Here is a 22753-nt window from a genome sequence, read left to right on the forward strand (position 1 = left end):
CACAAGCTTCAAATCTAACACTGACATTAAATACTGTATACTTTCACTTCATGATTCATATCTGAATTTTCAATTATGGAGTTTAACGGACTTATGAGATATGATAAGCTGCTGAAAAGTGTGTGTGTCTATTTAAGTATAATATAAATCAAAGCCTTTTATCAAATGCAAATGATATTTAAGTTGTAGTGTACTGGTCTGTCTTGCAAATTGATATCAACATTAATGTTAATATCAGAAATAAAGCAAAGAACACAAACCAAATACATCTTGCACAAATTACTGCAAAAATAATTTACTTTTACTTTGTAAAGGAATATTTCCAAAATGAATCAACATGGCTGTTAATGATGTAAATACAAAAGGCAAACTCATTGGTCAACTGTCAGTATAATGCTTGCCATAGGGGATTATTCAGGTTTGTTAGCAGACCAATAAAGTAAGCAATTGGGCAAAACCACGTTGCCCTGCAGGTTGGGCAGATGTAACATGTGTGGAGAGATTTAGATTTGGGTTGGTTATATTGTTGAACAAGTTTGATTGGATTTTACATCCATAGCTGCCAGCTAAGTGGACAGTGGTGGCAATCAGGCAACAGTTACCAAGAAAGGGTTCTTTGTGACTATTAGTTTGCCAAAGAATTGAACATTACACATGCATGAGGATGTTGCTAAGTATCTTCTCATCTAATTTTCCTTTTCTGCTGTAAAGGGTTACTCAACTGCTATGCTAACAAGGAGGTGATGCCTTTAACACATAGGTGATATTTAAGTATCAGTTAATCTGGGAAAGTTGCTTTTGCCTTCTAGTGCATAAATAACCAAATTACTCTAGTAATGGAAGACAGCAAGTGAAAAAACAATACAATTGTACAAATAGCAAAATGTATAAGTAACGGACAAGTACAATTTTCACCCAGTATGCTTTGAAAATTCACTGTTGATAAAACTGATGTGTAGTCACAAAACATATTACAGTTATAAAAGGTTTAAAAAAAGAAAAAAAAAGAAAGTACAGTTCCTCTACAGTATGTACTAGTTGCCAAAACCACAAAAGGCACTATTTACCAGTTACCATGAAAATGAAGATTGATAGGAAAAAACAAACAAAAGAACCACATTTGGAATGTGCATTTTATTCCGGATTGCACAAATGGCTAAATACATTAACATATAACAAGCATATTACTTCAATCAATATAATCAAAATCTTCAGGTATGCCAAATGTTTTGTCGATCTTGCTCTCTTCAAACCCAAACTTTTTCTTGGCCCAAGATTTGACAGAAAATATATTATCTGTGGATCAACGTAAGAAACAATGATACATTAATATAATGCAATTTGTACCAAGTTACTGAACTAGGATTGTTTAGATTAGATGACTCTTCTATTAGCTTGCAAACAACTGGTGTGAAGCAACAAAATGTAATTCAGTGGATAAAGCATCATCAAAAAAAAGTTTAAATTCCGATTTTAGGAATTAACATGTGTGTGCCTTTTTTCTATATAAGAAAAATGGAATCCTGAACGGAATGTTCTCACAGTATTGAGTATTTTCTAAACCAAAAAACAGATCTCAACACAGCAGTGCAAAAGGAAATGTAAACACATAATAAGCAAAATAGACGTTATGGTAAGAACTTACCGTTGATAACGTGATTTCTCTTATGTCCACAGGTATCCACAGGATAACATTGGAATATGGTTGAGCGACAGTGGAAATGGCACCAACACGGTCACAACACGGTCACGAGCTTTCTGGCCTCCCAGGATGCATCGGGGCCTCACCATATAGTCCTGCCCACTGACTCAGTCAAATCAGTTCTTTCCACAGCGATTTAGGCAGGAGCATCAGGTAGAGAGACCTGTTTAGGCGATAAGAACACACATGCACACCCTTCCATACAAGAAGGAAGAGGTTTAGTGATTGTATAGATCCTCAAATCAGGTGCGTCAGGGTGGGATCCCTGTGGATACCTGTGGACATAAGAGAAATCACGTTATCAAATGTAAGTTCTTACCATAACGTCTATTTCTCTGGCTGGGTCCACAGGATTATCCACAGGATAACATTGGGATTCCCAGAGCCAATTTTAGTGGTGGGGACGCTCCTGATTACACAGGAGGACCTTTCGCCCGAAGTCTGCGTCATGAGAGGCAAAAGTATCCAAGGCATAATGTCTGATGTAAGTGTTTATGGAAGACCATGTGGCTGCCTTACATATCTGTTCTGCTGAAGCACCCTGTTGTGCTGCCCATGAAGGACCTACCTTACGTGTAGAGTGTGCAGAGACATTAGCCGGAGTAGGGAGATCTGCATGAGAATAAGCTTCTGATATTACCATTCGGAGCCATCTCGCCAGCGTCTGTTTACTAGCAGGCCATCCTCTTCTATGGAATCCGTAGAGGATGAAGAGAGAATCTGTTTTCCTGATGGCACTAGTACAATCTATGTAGATTCTTAAAGCTCGGACTACGTCCAGCGACGCTTCTCCCGATAGTCCCGGTACCTGAAAAGCTGGGACTACAATATCTTCATTCAAGTGAAACTTTGAAACCACCTTTGGAAGATAACCAGATCTCGTTCTGAGAACTGCTTGTCTGGAAAAAAAACTTAGGAAAGGAGACTTACATGATAATGCTCCTAAATCTGACCCTCTTCTGGCTGACGCCATTGCCAGTAGAAAAAGCACTTTAGCCGTTAACCATTTAAGTGGTTCAAACGGAGGACCATGGAGAAATTTAAGAACTAAATTCAAATCCCAGGGAGCTGCAGGAGGAACTAATGGAGGTTGAATATGTACAACTCCCTGAAAGAAAGTACATACATCCTGTAAATCAGCAATCTTTCCCTGAAACCATACAGTTAATGCTGATACTTGAACTCTCAAGGAAGCAACTTTCAAACCTTTATCCAATCCTGCTTGAAGGAAATCCAAAATCCTGGATACTTTAAAAGATCTTGGATTCAAATTTTTTCCAGTACACCAATGAATACAGGCTTGCCATATTCTATGATACACACGAGCTGAAGAAGGCTTTCTTGCTCTAAGCATAGTTTGGAAAAATCCTCTCGCTTCTAAGATAGAGGTTTCAACAGCCACGCCGTCAAAGACAGGCGATCCAGATGACTGTGGCAACAAGGACCCTGCATTAGCAGATCTGGACGTTGAGGGAGCAGTATCGGTGCTTCCACGGACATTCTTAGCAGATCTGCGTACCAATGCCTTCTTGGCCAAGCAGGAGCTATTAGAATTATTGCTCCCTTCGCTTGCTTTATTTTTCTCACTACTCTGGGTAACAGAGATATTGGAGGGAACAGATACGCCAGATGAAATTTCCATTCTACTGACAGTGCGTCTACAAGGACCGCTCCTGGGTCCCTTGTTCTCGATCCGTACCTTGGAACTTTGTTGTTTAGACGAGTCGCCATGAGGTAGACCCCATCTGTTCACTAGTGTCTGAAACACTTCTGGGTGTAATGCCCATTCGGTTTCCTGAATGGTGTGTCGACTGAGAAAATCCGCTTCCCAGTTCAGAACACCTGGGACAAACACTGCTGACAATGTTGGGAGATGGAGTTCTGCCCATCTTAGAATGGGAGTTACCTCCTCCATCAGTCTCCTGCTGTGAGTTCCTCCTTGATGATTGAGGTACGCTACTACTGTCGCATTGTCTGAGCGAATCTGGACCGGTCTTCCTTGCAGACTGTCCTTTGCCTGAACTAGAGCCAAGTAAATGGCCCTTATTTCCAACAGATTTATCGGCAGGCGACTTTCCCTTGCGGTCCATTTTCCCTGGAACCACAGACTTCCGAGTACCGCACCCCAGCCTTGCAGGCTGGCATCTGTTGTCAGGACTTGCCATTCTTTTATCCAAAAGGGTCTCCCCTTGTTTAAATGGTCTGTCTGTAGCCACCACGCTAGAGACCTTTTTATGTTTACTGGAAACTTTATCATCTGCTTTTTTATCGTCTGATGATTTCCGTTCCATTTGGTCAGACTAAGGTGCTGCAATGGTCTGGAGTGGAATTGCGCAAATTCCACCATGTCGAAGGTTGATACCATCAGACCCAACAGTCGCGTTGCTGCATGGACTGACATTGTCTGGGTGTGCAATGCTTCCTGAGCTATGACCTGCACCTTGACTATCTTTTTCTCTGGTAAGAGAACTTTCTGTAGGTCTGAATCCAATATGGCCCCCAAATGAACCATCTGCTGTGACGGATTCAGAGACGACTTTTCCCAATTTATGAGCCACCCGTGTCTCTGTAAACAAACTATTGTCTGTTGAAGATGGCTCAGAAGTAAATCTTGCGAATGTGCTAAGATTAACAGGTCGTCGAGGTATGGGAATATTCTTATCCCGTTTGCGCAGACAAGCTGCCATAACCACCATGATCTTGGTAAACACCCTGGGTGCTGTTGCTAGTCCGAAGGGCAAGGCTTGGAACTGAAAATGTTCCTGGAGGATGGCAAACCTGAGGTAACACTGATGAGACAGTGCTATAGGCACATGCAGGTAAGCATCCCGTACATCCAGAGATACCATGTAATCTCCCGGTTCCATAGCCAACATTATGGAGCGTAACGTCTCCATGTGGAACTTCGGGATCCAAATGTATTTGTTCCAACATTTTTAGATTGAGAATTGGTCGATATGACCCATTTAGCTTCTGGATCAGAAATAGATTGGAGTAAAACCCCTGTCCCCTTTGTGATGGAGGTACTGGGACAATCACACCTGACTGCAGTAATTTTTGGACTGCTTCTTGCAGGGCATTGGCCTTCGACTCTATACGAGACGGGCTGGTGCGAAAAAATCTTTGAGGAGGCTGCCTCCTGAATGGGAACCCATAGCCCTGAGATACCACCTTCTCCACCCAAGCATCTGTTGTTGACTGTTGCCATATGTGTGCAAAATGAAGGAGTCGGCCCCCAACCCTGGAATCCTCTAGATGGAGGCCCGTCTCTTCAGGCTGATGGTTTCTGTTCAGGCTTGGAAGTTGGCTTTTTGCTAGCCCACTGCTTCCTACCCCTAGTTTTGAACTGGGGTTGCTTAGACTCCTCTTTGGCTTTGCCAACGAAATGAGCGAAACTTTGAACCCTTGGACTTAGGGTTATAAGTAGCCGGAAATCTGACCTTTTTTGACTCAGATAATGGTTTCCCAAACAGTATATTACCAATGAAAGGCAATGCTTCCAATTCTTTCTTGGATTCCGCATCTGCTTTCCAGGTACGTAGCCAAACTGCTCTGCGAGCGGCTACTGTCAAGGCTGAAGCTTTAGAAGCAACTGTAGCCATTTCAATTGCTGCTTCTTCCAAATATTGGGCAGATTGTCTTAAACGGCTTAAATGATACTCCTGCTCCGTAGTAGGAGAGGAGATGTCATTCTCTAGTTCCTCTATCCATTCGCCCATTGCCTTTGCTATCCAGGCCGAAAGGTCTTACCACTGCTCCTACTAGAGAAAATACATTTTTCAAAAAGCTAGCTACCCTTCTGTCTGTGACATCATTTAGTGAGGTAGATGACAGTGGTAAAGCAGATTTATGCACAAGTCGCAGCACATGTGCATCTACTTTTGGAGGAACTTCTCTTTTCGAACAATCCGCAGCTGGAAATGGATAAGAATTCCATCTTTTCGGAATCTTATATTTCTTACTGGGTGTCACCAAAGACTCATCCATCCTTTCCGTCAGCTCATCTGACGCTGGGAATTCAGTTCTCACTGATTTTGTTAGTTTGAACACTGTCTTAGCTGGCTCTTCCATAGAGAGAACAGCCTTCACAGCATTAATAAGTTCAGCTACATCCTCTGAACTAAAACTCTGCGACTGATCATCATACGGAGTATTTGAATATACTGTATCATCATCTGTTGTATCATCTTGTGTAGTCTGCCACATAGACATATCTGTCTTAGTCTTACCTGTCCCTTGGTTGCTTGTAGAGGCTACTGGAACCAAGCCGTAGGAAGGGAGCTGCATGTATGGGTTAATAGTGTAACCTAACCCTTGAGGTGGTGCTACCGGAGTTTACCTGTCCGCTATTGAAGATAGAGTATTTGCGAACATATTCCATGGTGGCTCTGTTGGTGGCTGAACCAACTCCTGTTTTTTACTTTGCTGAAAAGCAAAACAGTTCGCACACAATCCCTCATAAGTGACCAATTGGTCCATACCAATTAACTCTGTCTTACAAGATAAGCATGTTAGGGATGTAGGAGTGCTTGATAAATTCTCCTCGTCACTTTTGCCGCTCACAGACATGGAAATAATCTGTTAATGACTACACAGTTTGTGACTGAAAATCACCTATATATGAGTATATAGAAGTGAAATCAATCTGACCACAGTGCACCTGATCTGAGGGTCAGAACAGGACTGACATTACACAGAAAAGTCAGCACTCATACTAGCAGTCAGTCACATGTTAAAGCATTAGACATTGTCATATGAGAATACAACCCCCATTACAACTTATAAATAAGTAGGAAAATTGTACTTCTGTTTTTAACTGGTTCTTTTTCAACATTACATGCAGAAAACACAGTAATATACAGATCTCATATGCAATAGGTACTAAAAATTAACAATTCATACTAACAAGTAGAGAGAATTTTTAGTACTGTATACCCTTCCTCTGGAGAGCGGGATACAGGGAGACTCACCACACTTCCATATCCAAGCAAATACGCTCGTAAGACGCTGAGTGGATTCAGACGCTACTGATGTACACTACCGCTCTTGTATAACTGATAACGGACACAGTCGGTCCTGCGGACACGGACGCTCAGCGACTTCCACGTGTATGCAGACGCTAAGGCCTGCGACTCGGTCTAGGAGGGATCTCTAGTGTACACAACCGCAGCGTCTAAGCTGCAACCGAGTACCCTCGTGGTAGCGTCTGAGCCGGAAGTGAGGTCATTCAGTTCATGAAACGAGAGACGTGTGGAAACTGGCCATGAACTCCGAGAAGGGACGGCCAGGAGAGTGTCTGAATCCCCCTGTTGACTTAAACTCTAAGGATCGCGGCCTCTACCTAGTCCTGGCGCCTATGATCCCTGGAGCGTAGCGCTGTCGCACTCGAGATGTTTGGCGCATCAACACACTGTTTGTAGTCTCCACCAAATCAGTGTAGCTGTGTCCGGACCCCCCTAGTAAGAGGAAATCCATACACTTACCGTCCCCCCATGCTCCGGCCACAGCCTGGTTACGTCTGCTGGACCTGCTAGAACATCCGACACAGACGCCCGTCGAGACAGCACTATTACCGCGAAGGTAAGCGTTGTTGCGACCCGGTGGGGAGTTGTTGGAGCGACTTTTTCCAGTATGCGTTTAAGACGCTGTTAGGAAAAGTCGCTCAAAAAAATATAGTAAGTCTATAAAAATAAAATAATAAAAGCTTGAGGCTGCTTTATTCACAGCAGCCCTGTGACCATGCGGCTTCCTGCCGCACCAAGCAAAAAACTGATTTGACTGAGTCAGTGGGCGGGACTATATGGTGAGGCCCCGATGCATCCTGGGAGGCCAGAAAGCTCGTGACCGTGTTGGTGCCATTTCCGCTGTCGCTCAACCATATCCCAATGTTATCCTGTGGACCCAGCCAGAGAAATTGTACGTGGACAGAAATAAGTGGCCAGATGGCTCTGTAGATCGAAACCAAAAAACTACTTCACAATTCAAAAGGAGCCAAAATCCTTATAAGAGCTGCAGGAATATAAACCTTAGTGCAAACGGACGGCTTTTTGTATGAATGTTATAGTAAAAGCATATGCTGCTGAGAAACAATGTTTTAACAAAGTTTCTTCACTTTTCTGCCATATGGTTGCAGATCTGGATATGTAATGTGCTGCCTTCATGCAAAAAATTACAGAGCATTTACAAGATTTAAGTACAGTTATTCTTGCGCATTTCTCCGCATAAATGAGCTAGCGGCTTCTTCTGAAACTTACAGAAATTAATATCCTCTGTAGAAACCGCAAGCACATTATGTGGGCTAACATTGTCTGCTGTCATTTATGCACTCGTAGGGTGAACATTACATCGGTACTTGCCACAACAGATAGGCTATTTACACACAAGAACAATGTGGGCCCCATGCGATATAGTATACAATTTCCTGACATACGATATCGGCAGAGGTGTTTGCAGGGGGTGGCGGAGCGTTGCAGGGCGTGGCGCAGGGAAAACAGGGGTGGGTCGGCTGCGTTGCAGGGCCAGCTGCATGGAATTTTGAGAAATATACTTCTAGGGACTGTTTATTCAGAATTCAGAATTTTTGTCTGTTCGTTATGGCATCACGCAAAAAAAAATAATAGGATTTTAATTACCTTTTCTCGTAGTCCATAAGGGATACTTATAAGGGGTGTTAGTACGATGGGGTACAGATGGGGTCCAAAGGAGCCGGTGCACTTTAAATTTCTTCCACTGGGTGTGCTGGCTCCTCCCCTCTATGCCCCCTCCTACAGCCAGTATAGGTAAACTGTGCCCGAAGGAGAATGGACATACTTGAGAGAAGGAACATAACAGTGAGTGGTGAGATTCATACACGAGCACACCAACAACATAAAACAACCAGCAACGGCTGGTAACAAACAGCAACAGCTGAACAGGTAAACTTTTATAAAAGAAAAACCTGCAGCAAAGTCAACGCACTGAGGCGAGCTCCCAGTATTCCTTATGGACTACGAAAAAGGATTTACCGGTAAGTAATTAAAATCCTATTTTCTCTAGCATCCATAAGGGATACTGGGATCTTAGTACGATGGGGACGTCCCAAAGCTTCCAGAACGGGCAGGAAAGTGCGGAGACATCTGCAGCACTGCCTGACCAAACTGGGTATCCTCTTTGGCCAGGGTATCAAACTTGTAGAACTTCACAAAGGTGTTCTTCCCCGACCAAGTAGAAGCTCGGCATAGTTGCAAGGCCGAGACAACATGGACAGCCGCCCAGGTAGACCCCACTGATCTTGTAGAGTGGACCTTCAGAGACTGCGGAACAGGTAAAGCTGCCGACACATAGGCCTGTTGGATAGTAAGACGAAGCCAACGAGCAATGGACTGCTTAGAAGCAGGACAACCTATTTTCTGTGCATCATATAGCACAAACAAGGAATCAGTCTTCCCGATCCGAGCAGTCCTCTTGATATAGATCTTCAAGGCTCGCACAGCATCCAATGTGTCCGGAAGAGCAGAAGTGCCAGAATCTGATGAAACTACAATAGGCTGATTCAAATGTAATGCAGAGACGACCTTTGGCAGGAATTGATGCCTAGTCCTGAGCTCCACTCTGTCCTCGTAAAAGACCAAGTAAGGACTTTACACGATAAGGCCCCCAATTCTGAGACACGCCTAGCAGAAGCCAGGGCCAGTAACATCACAGTCTTCCACATGAGGTACTTGTCTTCTACCATCATCAGATGTTCAAACCAGGAGGACTGTAGAAATTCCAACACCACGTTCAAATCCCAGGGTGTCGTGGGTGGCACAAAAGGAGGTTGTATGTGAAGTACCCCTTGCAAGAAGGTCTGAACTTCTGGCAACACTGCCAATTTCTTCTGGAAGAAAATTTAAAGAGCTGAAATCTGGACCTTAATGGAACCCAGACGTAAGCCCTTATCCACACCAGCCTGCAGGAAACGTAAGAAACATCCCAAGTGGAACTCTGAAGGCGGATACATGCGTTCCTTGCACCAACAGACATGATGATAGTGTTTTGACAACACAGGCTTCCTGGCCTGAACCATTGTAGCAATAACCTTTTTGGAAAGGCCTTCGTGAGCTAGGATGTTCTGCTCAACCTCCATACCGTCAAACGAAGACGCCGTAAGTCCGGGTAGACGAACGGTCCTTGTTGAAGATCTCATTGGCAGAGGCCACGGGTCTTCGACAAACATGTCCAGAAGATCCGCATACCACTCCCTCCGAGGCCAATCCGGGGCAATCAGAATTGCCTAGGCTCGTTGATTCCTGATTCACTTCAGCACCCTTGGGTTCAATAGAAGCGGAGGAAACAGGTAGACCAGCCGGTAAGGCCAAGGCGACGTCAGTGCATCAACTGCCCTCACCTGAGGGTCCCTGGTTCATGAGCAATACCAACGAAGCTTCTTGTTGAGTCGGGAGGCCATCATGTCTATTTGTGGGCAGCCCCACCGGTTGATCTGCTGAAACACCTGACTGTGGAGGATGGAGATCGTGACGACTTAGGAAGTCCGCTTCCCAGTTGTCCACTCCCGGAATGAAGATTGCGGACATCGCTCTTGCATTTCTTTCTGCTCAGAGGAGTATCTTTGACATTCTCGCATGCAGGCCCTGCTTCTTGTCCCTCCTTGTCGATTCATGCACGCCACCGCCGTGGCGTTGTCCGACTGAACTTGGATCGCGTGATCCTTGAGTAGAGGAGAGGCCTGAAGCAGAGCATTGAAGATCGCCCGAAGTTCCAGAATGTTGATCGGAAGCAGGGATTCATGGGCTGACCACCTGCCCTGCAACTGAGCCCCCCCTGGGTGACAGCTCCCCAACCTCTCAGACTCGCATCTGTCGTGAGGAAAATCCAATCCTGAATCCCGAAACTTCGACCTTCCAGTAGGTTTAAGGAATGTAGCCACCACAGGAGGGAAATCCTGGCCTGAGGTGACAGCTGTATTATCCGGTGCATCTGAAGATGTGATCCGGACCACTTGCTCAGGAGATCCAACTGAAATGTTCTGGCATGGAACCTTCCATACTGGATCGCCTCGTATGAGGCTACCATTTTCCCCAACAATCTTATGCAAAGATGGATGGATATTTGAGTAGGCCGTAGAACCATTCGGACCATCTCCTGGAGTGTTCTCGCTTTGTCCTCTGGCAGGAACAATTTCTGAGCCAAAGTATCCAGAAACATTCCCAGGAACAGGAGCCACTGAGTTGGTTCCAGGTGGAACTTCTGTAAATTGAGGATCCACCCATGGTGTGACAGAAGTTGGATAGTGTGGTCTATATGGAGCAATAAAGTCTCCCTGGATCACGCCTTTATCAAGAGACCGTCCAGATAAGGGACAATATTGACCCCCTGGACCCGGAGTTGGAACATCATCTCCGCCATCACCTTCGTGAACACCCTCGGAGTTGTGGACAGGCCGAAGGGTAGCGCATGGAACTGGTGGTGATTGTTCAGCGTTGCAAACCGCAGGTAAGCCCTGTTGAGGCGGCCAAATCGGGATATGGAGATAGGCGTCCTTTATATCCAGCGAGACCATGAACACCCGTTGTTCCAGACACGCAATCACAGCTCGCAAGGATTCCATCTTGAACTTGAAAACCTTTAGGTAAGGGTTCAAGCATTTCAGATTCAAAATGGGCCTTACCGAACCGTCCGGTTTTGGTATCACGAACAGGTTGGGGTAGTAATCCTTTCCCTGTTGTTGCAGTGGCACTGGAACAATGACTTGGGACTGGACCAACTTTAGGATGGCCTGTTACAGCGTAACACGCGTATCATCCAAAGCTCGTAAGCTTGATTTGAAAAATCATTGGGGCAGAGTGCTGTCGAACTCCAGCTTGTAGCCCTGAGAAATGAGGTCCTTTACCCAGGTATCCTGTCAGGAGCTTTCCCAGATGCGGCTGAAGTGACGCAAACGAGCTCCCACCTCGAGATCCCCTCTAGCACATTGGAGGCACCTCTGGCCCTAGATCTAAATTTGTTAGACTGAAAGGACTGGGCAGATGGCCCCGGGTAGGAAAGCCTAGCCGGTGGGGCCCCAGAGGGGAGAAATGTGGATTTCCCTACAGTAACCTTAGAAATCCATGTATCCAACTCAACCCCAAACAACCACTCCCTGGAGAAGGGGAGAGACTCCACACTGCGCTAGGAATCTGCGTCTGCTAGCCACTGACGCAGCCATAGGTCTCTGCGCACCGACATTGCCATGGCAGTAGTCCTAGTATTAAGAGCGCCTATTTCTTTGAGGGAATCACACAGGACGCATGTAGTTTCATGGATGTGTCTTATGAGGGTCACTGTAGTAACCAGGGGCATATTCACCCCCAAGACCCTCCTGAATTTGAGTCGCCCATGTATGAATGGCATGTGTCATCCAGCAAACCGCTATCACAGGTCTTTGTGATACGCCAGCCGCTGTGGAAATAAACTTTAGTGTAGTTTGTATTTTTCTAACCCCAAGGTCCTTTAATGTAAAGGAGCCCAGAGCTGGCAGTATCACCTTTTTGGACAGGTGGGAGACTGATACATTCACGGTTGGGGTATCTTCCAAATTTTTCCTACCTTCTGGAGCAAATTGGAAAGTGTGCAAGAACCTTTTTGTCACCTGATTATTTTTTAGCAGGATTTTTCCAGGCTTGCTTAAACATGTCATCTAGTTCCGGAGAATCGGGGAAAACGAGTGCGGTACTGCAGCATCTTCTAAAGGGATTTTTAACACATCCCTGATAGCCAGTATGAGGGCTCAATACCCTGTACAGCAGTTGAATCTGCAGTAATAGGATCTAATTCCTCCCACTCCTCCTGTACCTCTTCCACAGAATCTGAGAGTAAATCAGGCAGCTCACGTTTAAGTGGCCCTGAACTAGGGGGTAGGGGGGGGGGGTTGTTTATCATCTGCCTTTGCAGCTAGGTCTGCAACAGCCTGCTGCAGCTGTTGTGTCTTCCGAGTATTAGCAGTGAGCTGTGATGACATATCTGCCATCATAGTTTTTATGACCCTCCCCACCAGCCTCCTCACTAACTTGGGAGGCTGGTATAACAATAGCAAGCCTGCCTTACTGTATGTGAGGAGGAGACACAGAATGAGAGCACACCCAAGCTTGTCAGGCTCAGTGAGACTGCAAGCTGTATCTTTACAGATATCACAGTAATTACAGTCCTTTTTAGGACACTATATAGTGTACAATAGCGACTCTCTCCCTTATTTACACGCCTGTACCAGTTTCCTGAGTTTCTGTGAGTATCTGGATGAGCTGTGTGTCCTTGCTGCTGCAGCTGGAAGCAGAGCAAGGCGCCAAACCGCAGCTGGTACCGCTCTGAGGAAGCGCCGGCCCTTGCAATGGCGCCAGAGCTTTGTAGTTAATTATACTGGCAAAGTCTCCAATACAGTGTAAAACATCATATAAATGCTAGTTTTCACTACCGCTGCCCAATGTACACAGGGGTGCTATAGCGGATCCCCCCAGAGAGGGTTCCGTATGCCACCCCTGTGTTGCGCCGCACCAAGAGCCGGGTGACCCCCTAGCGGGGCCCCCGGTTTGTACTCACCACTCTTCTCACCATTTGGCTATGTTAGGGGTGTGCGGCATGCTGCGATTGCATTCGCTAAGGCGCAATGCGCTGCGGTACCAACAACCTCTCAGGATGGTGGTCCTGCAGCGGGGAAGCGGCTCTGATGCCTTAAGAGACCAGTAACCGCCCCCCCTAACTCCCACGGTGCAGGTATACTGTTGCCCAAACAGTATACTGAAAATAACAAAGTTTAAATAAACTGAAGAAAAAATCCTCTGCAGCTCCAGAGTGTGCATCCTCTCCTGAGGGCACATTTTTCTAAACTGGCTGTAGGAGGGGCATAGAGGGGAAGAGCCAGCACACCCAGTTGAAGAAATTCAATGTGCATCGACTCCTTTAGACCCCATCTATACCCCATCGTACTAAGATCCCAGTATCCCTTATGGATGCTAGAGAAACACTGAATGAGTATGGATCGCGTCTTCACTAATGTATAGATTAGTGACCGAGAAAGAAACTGAGGTATGTATTATTATTATTATCCTTTATTTATATGGCGCCACAAGGGTTCCGCAGCGCCCAATTACAGAGTACATAAACAAATAATCAAGCAGGAAAACAGCAACTTACAGTTGACAATATAGGACAAGTACAGGGTAAATAAACATAGCAACATCAGCAGATGACACTGGAATAAGTATCAGGTGGCAGAAGACTGCTGGATTTGGTGCAGTTGAATATTATTAAAGTAAGAAAGGGATAAGCACATGAGGAAAGAGAGCCCTGCTCGTGAGAGCTTACAATCTAAAGGGGAGGGTAGACAGACAGGGGTGAGACAGATGGGGTACATAGAGAGCGTGAAACAGAGGTTTAGGATGAGATTTGGCTGGGTTTGGTGAAGAAGTAGGTCTTGAGAGCCCGTTTGAAGTTTTGTAGAGAGGTGGAGAGTCTGAGGGGGAGAGGTAGGGAATTCCAGAGAAGTGGTGCAGCACGTGAAAAATCTTGGAGGTAGGAGTGGGAGGAAGTAATCCGTAGGCAGGAGAGTCGACGTGCATTAGCAGAGCAAAGAGGACGGGTGGGAGTGTAAAGGGAGATAAGGTCAAAGATGTAGATGGGAGAGGAGTGGGTGAGGGCTTTGTAAGCAAGTGAGCAAGTAAGCTTGAAATGGATTCTGAAAGGGAAGGGAAGCCAGTGAAGGTCTAGTAAGAGAGGAGAGGTGGACGTAGTGCGTTTGGTGAGGAAGATAAGCCGGGCAGCAGCATTGAGTACAGATTGGAGTGGAGAGAGGTATTTGTCAGGAATGCCAGTTAGGAGGAGATTACAGTAGTCCAGTCTGGAGATGACCAGTGAGTGGATAAGAGTCTTAGTAGCATCCTGGGTCAGAAAGGGTCTGATCCTGGAAATATTATTTAGATGAAAACGGCAGGTTTGTGAGAGGTGCTGAATGTGTGGTTTGAAGGAGAGGGAGGAGTCAATGATTACTCCAAGACAGCGCACTTGGGGGCTAGAGGAGATAGTAGTGCCATCAATAGATAATGAGATTGTAGGAGGTGAGGTTATGCGGGAGGGAGGGAAAATGATCAGCTTGGTCTTAGACATGTTAAGTTTAACAAAGCGCTGGGACATCCAGGAAGAGGTAGCAAAGAGACAGTTGGAGATAAGAGTGAGTATAGCAGGGGAGAGGTCTGGAGAGGAAAGATAGATTTGAGTGTCATCAGCATAGAGATGATATTGGAAACCAAAAGAACTAATGAGCTTACCTAGCGAGGACGTGTAGAGAGAGAAGAGTAGAGGACCAAGGACAGAACCTTGGGGTACCCCTACAGTTAGTGGAAGTGAGGGGGAGGTAGAGTCATAAGAGGAGACAGAGAATGAACGGTCAGAAAGGTAGGAGGACAGCCAAGAAAGGGCAGTGTCACGCAGACTAATGGAGTGAAGGATTTGCAGTAGGAGAGGATGGTCCACAGTGTCAAAAGCAGCAGAGAGATCCAGTAGAATAAGTAGAGAGTAGTGTCCCTTAGATTTAGCAGCATGGAGGTCATTGCATACTTTTGTAAGGGCAGTTTCAGTGGAGTGGAGAGGACGGAAGCCAGACTGGAATGTGTCAAGCAGTGAGTGTGAGGAAAGAAAAGAAGTAAGGCGGTTGTAGACAATACGCTCAAGGAGTTTGGAGGCAAATGGGAGGAGAGAGATGGGTCGGTAGTTGCAGAGAGTGTTTGGATCAAGGGTAGGTTTTTTAAGAATAGGAGAGATGAGTGCATGCTTGAAGGCAGAGGGGACAGTGCCTGATGAGAGGGAGAGATTGAGAAGGTGGGAAAGATGGGAACAAGCAGAAGGAGAGAGGTAGCGGAGGAGGTGGGAGGAGATAGGGTCAAGTGGGGAGGTGGTGAGGGGACAGGAACGAATGAGGGCCATGACTTCCTCTCCAGATGCATGGGAGAAAGATGTCAGAGTTGGTGCGAGGGATGGGGAGGGTTGGTAAGGGATGGGAGAAGGCTGGTTACTGATGGTCTGGTGTGATGTGATGTCCTGACGTATGTAGTCAATTCTGGATGTGAAGTAAGTGGCAAAGTCAAGAGCAGAGAGTGAGGAAGGGAGACGAGGTGGAGGTGGGCAGAGGAGTGAGTTGAGAGTGGTAAAGAGGCACAGGGGGTTGGAAGACTGGGAGGAGATGAGGTTCTTGAAGTATGACTGTTTAGCAAGAAAAAGGGCAGCACTGAAGGATGAGAGCATAAGTTTGAAATGGAGAAAGTCTGCCTTAGAGCGTGATTTCCTCCAGTGTCGCTCAGCAGTACGTGAGAATTTTTGCAGATATCTGGTGCATTTGGTGTGCCACGGTTGAGGTGTTAATTTGCGAGGGTGAAAAGTGGTTGGTGGAGCAACAGAGTCAAGAGCAGAAGTAAGGGATGCATTGTATGTGGAAGTGGCTTGTTCAGGGCATGAGAGAGAGAGAATAGGAGAGAGAAGTGAGTCAAACAAGGAGGAAAGGAATGTGGTGTCAATAGCTTCAATGTTACGCTTAGTGATGGTAGCCTTAGGAGGTAGAGATGGGGAAGTCGAGAGAGATAGGTTAAAGGAGAGCAACTGGTGGTCAGAGAGGGTAAATGGGGAGTTGGAAAAATCAGAAATATCACAGCGGTGAGTGAAGACCAGATCCAGCGAGCTCCCATTCACATGGGAGGGTGAGGAGGTCCACTGGGAGAGACCAAGTGAAGAGGTGAGGTTAAGGAGTTTAGAGGCAGGGGATTGTGTGGGGATGTCAATAGGGATGTTGAAATCACCTAGGATAATGGAGGGAATGTCAGAAGAGAGGAAGTGAGGAAGCCAGGAAGCAAAGTTGTCGATGAATTTGGAAGCAGTGCCAGGGGGGCGGTAAATGACAGCTACTCTAAGATATACTGATTGGAAGAGGCGTATAGTATGGACCTCAAATGTAGAGATGGTAAGGGATGGTTCTGGTGGTATGAGTTGGTAGGAGTAACTAGAAGGTAAAAGGACCCCAACACCACCCCCATGGTGACCCCCAGGTCGGGGTGTGTGTGTGTGAATGTGAGGCCCCTAGCACAGAGAGCAGCAGGAGAAGTAGTGTCAGAGGGCGTAATCCAAGTTTCAGTAATGGCTAGTATGTGTAGGGAGCTGGAAATGAAAAGGTCATGAGTGGGGACCAGTTTGTTACAAACAGATCTGGCATTCCAGAGGGCACAGGATAGGGGGTATGAGTTTGTGGGAGAGATGTGAATGAGATTATCAGGGTTGCTGTAGCGATGAGGTGAGATTAACTTTGAGGGCAGGGATGATGAGAGAGTGGTAATGGTGCGGGTGCCTGAGCTAGGAGTGGAAATTGCAGGAGGTGGGCAGGGAGGGAGGTCAGTGTGATGTGGATGGGGGTGTGGGGAGGTGACAGGGAAGGGAGAGAGGGAGCAGGGCTGAGTTGTGGGGTAGCAGGACCATGGGGCAGAGGTGAATGAAAGTGGGGTAACAGGAAAGGAGGGGGAAGGAAACAGTGGGATGGAGGGGAGACAGAGGAGGAGGTGTAGGAGACTAGGGGGGAAGGATAAAGATACATTATTAGGTAGACACTGAGTGATGTGGGGAGTATAAGAAAGCCTTGACATAGTGTTAAGTAGGTAAATAGGTTGAGGGAAAGTGGAAGTAGGAGAGGAGAGTGTAAGGGAATCCGAGCAGAAAATTTGCAGAAATGCAGGTGAGAAAAGCAGTGTAGGCTTAATGGGTGTAGATTTCGTATGAAATGAGTCAAAAGCGTAGATAAAGTGGGTGCAGAAATGTATCTGGAGTGTAAGAAATGAAAGGATTGTGAGAGGTTTAAAAAGTGATGGTAATTATGTTAGATGTTTTAAGTGTTTGCAGGTAAAATTGCATTGGTGCATGATGTATGATCGCGATGAGCGCATGCAGGTTCCTCAGGTCCAAAATGACTCTCTCTCTCGCCACCTCAAACTCAACATTTCCAAAACAGAATTATTTTCCCACCAGCCAAGAGTAGTTACCAACCTGATATCTCCATAACTGTTGACAATGCGACTATCCACCCTACCTCAAAATATCCAAAATACGTCCTTATTTTACACAAGACACTGCAAAATCTCTAATCCAGGCACTCATCATCTCCCGCATTGATTATTGCAATAATCTCCTTACTTGTCTTCCCAAACATAGGCTCTCACCACTACAATCCATTTTAAATGCTGCTGCGAGGCTAATCTTCCCTCGCAGCAGCATCATCTGCTGAACCACTTTGTCAGTCCCTCCATTGGCTACCAGTATTCTACGGTGTTAAATATAAAATACTTTTACTTACATACAAGGCTATTAATCAAACTGCACCATCATACATCTCTTCACTCATCTCAAAATATCTCCCTACCAGACCTCTCCGCTCTGCACAAGATCTACGTCTCTCATCCACATGTATTACTTGTTCCCACTCAAAATTACAGGACTTTATCCAGGCTTCCTGCACTCTGTGGAATGCCCTCCCACGCACAATAAGACTCACCTCTAGTCTCCAAACTTTTAAACATTCACTGAAATCTCACCTTTTCAGACAAGCCTATCAAATTCCAGACCCACCCACATAACCTTCAATGCTTCCCTATCTAATTACATCCTCTCCGTACAGTCCACATAACCTCACATATTTTGTCTTCCAACATTGCTGGGTGATCATATCATAAGAACCTATTGTAGCAATCTGGTGGACCATTATGCAATAGGTAGCATCTATCCTTGTGTATCAATGCCTATTTCCCTATAGATTGTAAGCTTGCGAGTAGGGCCTTCCTACCTCTATATCTGTCTGTTTTTGCCCAGTTTTGTTCTATAACTGTTGTTCTAATAGTAAAGCGCAACAGAATATGCTGCGCTATATAAGAAAATGCTAATAAATAAATAAATTTCTCTTATGTCCACAGGTATCCACAGGATAACATTGGGATATGCCGGAGCAACAGCGGAAATGGCACCAATACGGTCACGTGCTTTCTGGCCTCCCAGGATGCATCGGGGCTTCACCATATAATCCCGCCCACTGACTCAGTCAAATCAGTTCTTTCCACAGCGATTAGGCAGGAGCATCAGGTAGAAACCTATTTAGGCGATAAGAACACATATGCACACCCTTCCATACAAGAGGGAAGAGGTTTTAGTGATTGTCAAGATCCTCAAATCAGGTGCGTCAGGGTGGGACCCCTGTGGATATCTGTGGACATAAGAGAAATCACGTTATCAACGGTAAGTTCTTACCATAACGTCTATTTCTCTGGCTGGGTCCACAGGATTATCCACAGGATAACATTGGGACTCCCAAAGCCAGTTTTAGTGGTGGGGACGCTCCTGATCACACAGGAGGACCTTTCGCCCGAAGTCTGCGTCATGAGAGGCAAAAGTATCCAAGGCATAATGTCTAATGAATATGTTTATGGAAGACCATGTGGCTGCCTTACAAATCTGTTCTGCTGAAGCACCCTGTTGTGCTGCCCATGAAGGACCTACCTTACGTGTAGAGTGAGCAGACACATTAGCCGGAATAGGGAGATCTGCATGAGAATAAGCTTCTGATATTACCATTCGGAGCCATCTTGCAGAAAGTCCCGATACCTGAAAAGCTGGGACTACAATCTCTTCGTTAAGGTGAAACTTTGAAACCACCTTCGGAAGATAACCAGATCTAGTTCTGAGAACTGCTCTGTCTGGAAAAAAACTTAGGAAAGGAGACTTATACGATAACGCTCCTAAATCTGTCACTCTTCTGGCTGACGCCATTGCCAGTAGAAAAAGTACTTTAGCCGTTAACCATTTAAGTATATGGAACAAATACAAATTAATTTGATGGGTGTGGAAGTGCCCACGCCTCACCAAACAAAAGAAATTCCTATGTTTGGAGCACTCTTTTTGATAATGTTATGTATAAATGGATGAAAACTGTATTTAGTTTAAAACTTAGCTTTTATTAATCAAATACTCAACTAAAAAATAATGACAGGGGTGTACTAGAAATATCAATTAATTCCCCTTCTAAACAGTGGTAAAAATATAAGTAAATGAGAGCAAATACTATCGTCTTGAAATTATGTATTTAGCTCAAAAATTGATGACAAGAAAATGATGGTAATCCATCAAACTTATCAAATAAGCAGCAGTAGTGATATTGGTGATATATATTCTTACATACAATCAGAAAGGTTTATTTTTAGAAAAGTTTGTTACAGCATGATTAGAGTGTGGTCTTTTGCAAATGGTGGCTGTGTAAGATATCTGTATCTGTTACATTATCTGCTGACATAAACATTAGTGTGTCAGGTTTTTGGCTTAAAGATACAAATGAACCAAAATGTAGACAGAGTGCTCAGCATAGTTTAATTGCAACTATGTATTCCTCATTTGTCTATACACAGACATGGATAGAAATTTTTCTCTTGCAGGGAAGGGATGTCAGTATTTGATGTACAAAAAAACTATTGTGAAGAATGGGGAGAAGTCGATCCTATATGTATAGTATTATCTACACCGCCAGGTGAAATTCAGATATGTATTATTAGATTGGACCTTATATGAGATATTTAAGTTGAATATCTAAAGATTAAGCAATTTTCTAAAAATAAACCTTTCTGATTGTATGTAAGAATATATATCACCAATATCACTACTGCTGCTTATTTGATAAGTTTGATGGATTACCATCATTTTCTTGTCATCAATTTTTGAGCTAAATACATAATTTCAAGACGATAGTATTTGCTCTCATTTACTTATATTTTTACCACTGTTTAGAAGGGGAATTAATTGATATTTCTAGTACACCCCTGTCATTATTTTTTAGTTGAGTATTTGATTAATAAAAGCTAAGTTTTAAACTAAATACAGTTTTCATCCATTTATACATAACATTATCAAAAAGAGTGCTCCAAACATAGGAATTTCTTTTGTTTGGTGAGGCGTGGGCACTTCCACACCCATCAAATTAATTTGTATCTGGTACACTATTCCTGGGAGCACCTCCAACGCAAGAACAGCTGCCCATTGGGGCTCAATTCGCTTCTGTTTAGTTGGTTTTCATGATTTAGTCATCTAATTATATTTAGTCTGGTGCAGGGTAAATCCAGTTTTGCTACATATGGAACAAATACCAAGTTGCGCTCAACAATCAAATGTAAAAAACATTTATTTTTTAATATTTTTATAAAAAATTGTAATTGAAACAACAAATCTCCCGGGAGTATAATTATAACAATTCAACATAGCATTAAATCTGTAAAATACATTATCCCTATATCAAAATAAATTGTGATTAAGGAATTTTCTTTTTACTAGATATGAATTAATATTATTCTAAAACTTTTTACTAAGTATGAATTAATATTATTCTAAAACATGTGACCCCGGAGGTGTCGTTTTGAATGTAATAACAACAATAACTGATAGCTGTTTGGAATGGATTAAGGGTCTATATGCACATGCATGTAACTCACTTGATCCATGAAAGTCCCGAACAGTCCTGAATACGTATGACCAAGTGTCAGTTCCAGTGGTCCTAGATTAAAGAGGACTCTTAAATGATATTATGGTGCTCAAATGAATGGTGATAATAGACAGATGAACTGTGTGTGAAACCTCAGGCCGCTGTAATGGTGATAGCAGGGAGAGCCCGGAGTGATGTTGGTGCGGTCAGCCCCTGACCCCTGCACGGGGAATGGAGAGCAGTGCCTGCAATAGCCGCCGGGCTATGGTGGAATGCAGCCAGCAGGGAGGCTTTTTCCAAAAGGCAGGTATATTTTGGAAAAAGACGCCCTGCTGGCATTGAAACGCGTTAGGATACAGGTGCATTGTTTGCAAATACTCCTGCTTCATCTGAAGTTAGGCTCAGTCGGAGCCTCTGCAGGAGATTAGTTCCATCACGACCGCTGTCATCACAGCTTTTTGCTAACCAGTTGACGCCAAGGTGCCGACTTTCCTTCTGCTCACGCCGGTGGTTGAATCGGAGCCCTGTGCGGCAAGCGCATTAACATCACCGCTGATTACAACACAGCTGGCTTCAAGCATACAGCACATTGTGGCTCCACCATCACCTCCATTTTACGCCAGGTGACTGCAGGGAGGCTCAATCGGAGCTGCCCGTGGGAGTATAGGTCAGCCGTCTCCGTTGAGAGCTTTTCCACACTGTGCTGCAAAAGGTAATATCCAGCCGTCCGGACATCACAGCCGCCTGTCAGCATTGCACGGCTGCATTCCACCATAGCCCGGCGGCTATTGCAGGCACTGCTCTCCATTCCCCGTGCAGGGGTCAGGGGCTGACCGCACCAACATCACTCCGGGCTCTCCCTGCTATCACCATTACAGCTGCCTGAGGTTTCACACACAGTTCATCTGTCTATTATCACCATTCATTTGAGCACCATAATATCATTTAAGGGTCCCCTTTAATCTAGGACCACTGGAACTGACACTTGGTCATAAGTATTCAGGACTTTCATGGATCAAGTGAGTTACATGCATGTGCATATAGACCCTTAATCCATTCCAAACAGCTATCAGTTATTGTTGTTATTACAATCAAAACGACACCTCCGGGGTCACATGTTTTAGAATAATATTAATTCATACTTAGTAAAAAGTTTTAGAATAATATTAATTCATATCTAGTAAAAGAAAATTACTTAATCACAATTTATTTTGATATAGGGATAATGTATTTTACAGAATTAATGCTATGTTGAATTGTTATAATTATACTCCCGGGAGATTTGTTGTTTCAATTACAATTTTTTATAAAAATAAAATAAATGTTTATTACATTTGATTGTTGAGCGCAACTTAGTATTTGTTCCATATAGTTTTATCTTCAGGGATTGGTATTCCCTTTCCAAGTCGCTGCTGACAATTGTACATACACCACCATTCACTGAGCGCATAGCTCATTTTGCTCTTGTTAAACATTTAAGATCTGCACTCTTAAGTGGTTCAAACGGAGGTCCCTGGAGGAATTTAAGAACTAAATTCATATCCCAGGGAGCTGCA

General features: G+C 44.6%; 1 protein-coding gene across 2 annotated transcripts in view; it reads right to left on the minus strand.

Moving 5' to 3' along the window:
• Positions 1-1119: 1119 nt before the first annotated feature.
• Positions 1120-22753, minus strand: part of MND1 (meiotic nuclear divisions 1) — a 267374-nt gene continuing 245740 nt past the window's right edge. For both annotated transcript variants that reach the window (XM_063920524.1, XM_063920523.1), the window contains one exon: positions 1120-1296. In XM_063920524.1, the coding sequence (XP_063776594.1) occupies positions 1190-1296 (107 nt within the window). In that variant the 3' untranslated portion in view covers positions 1120-1189. The remainder of the gene's footprint in view (positions 1297-22753) is intronic.

This window comes from Pseudophryne corroboree, chromosome 1, assembly GCF_028390025.1.
Source record: "Pseudophryne corroboree isolate aPseCor3 chromosome 1, aPseCor3.hap2, whole genome shotgun sequence".
NCBI classification, from domain to species: domain Eukaryota; kingdom Metazoa; phylum Chordata; class Amphibia; order Anura; family Myobatrachidae; genus Pseudophryne; species Pseudophryne corroboree.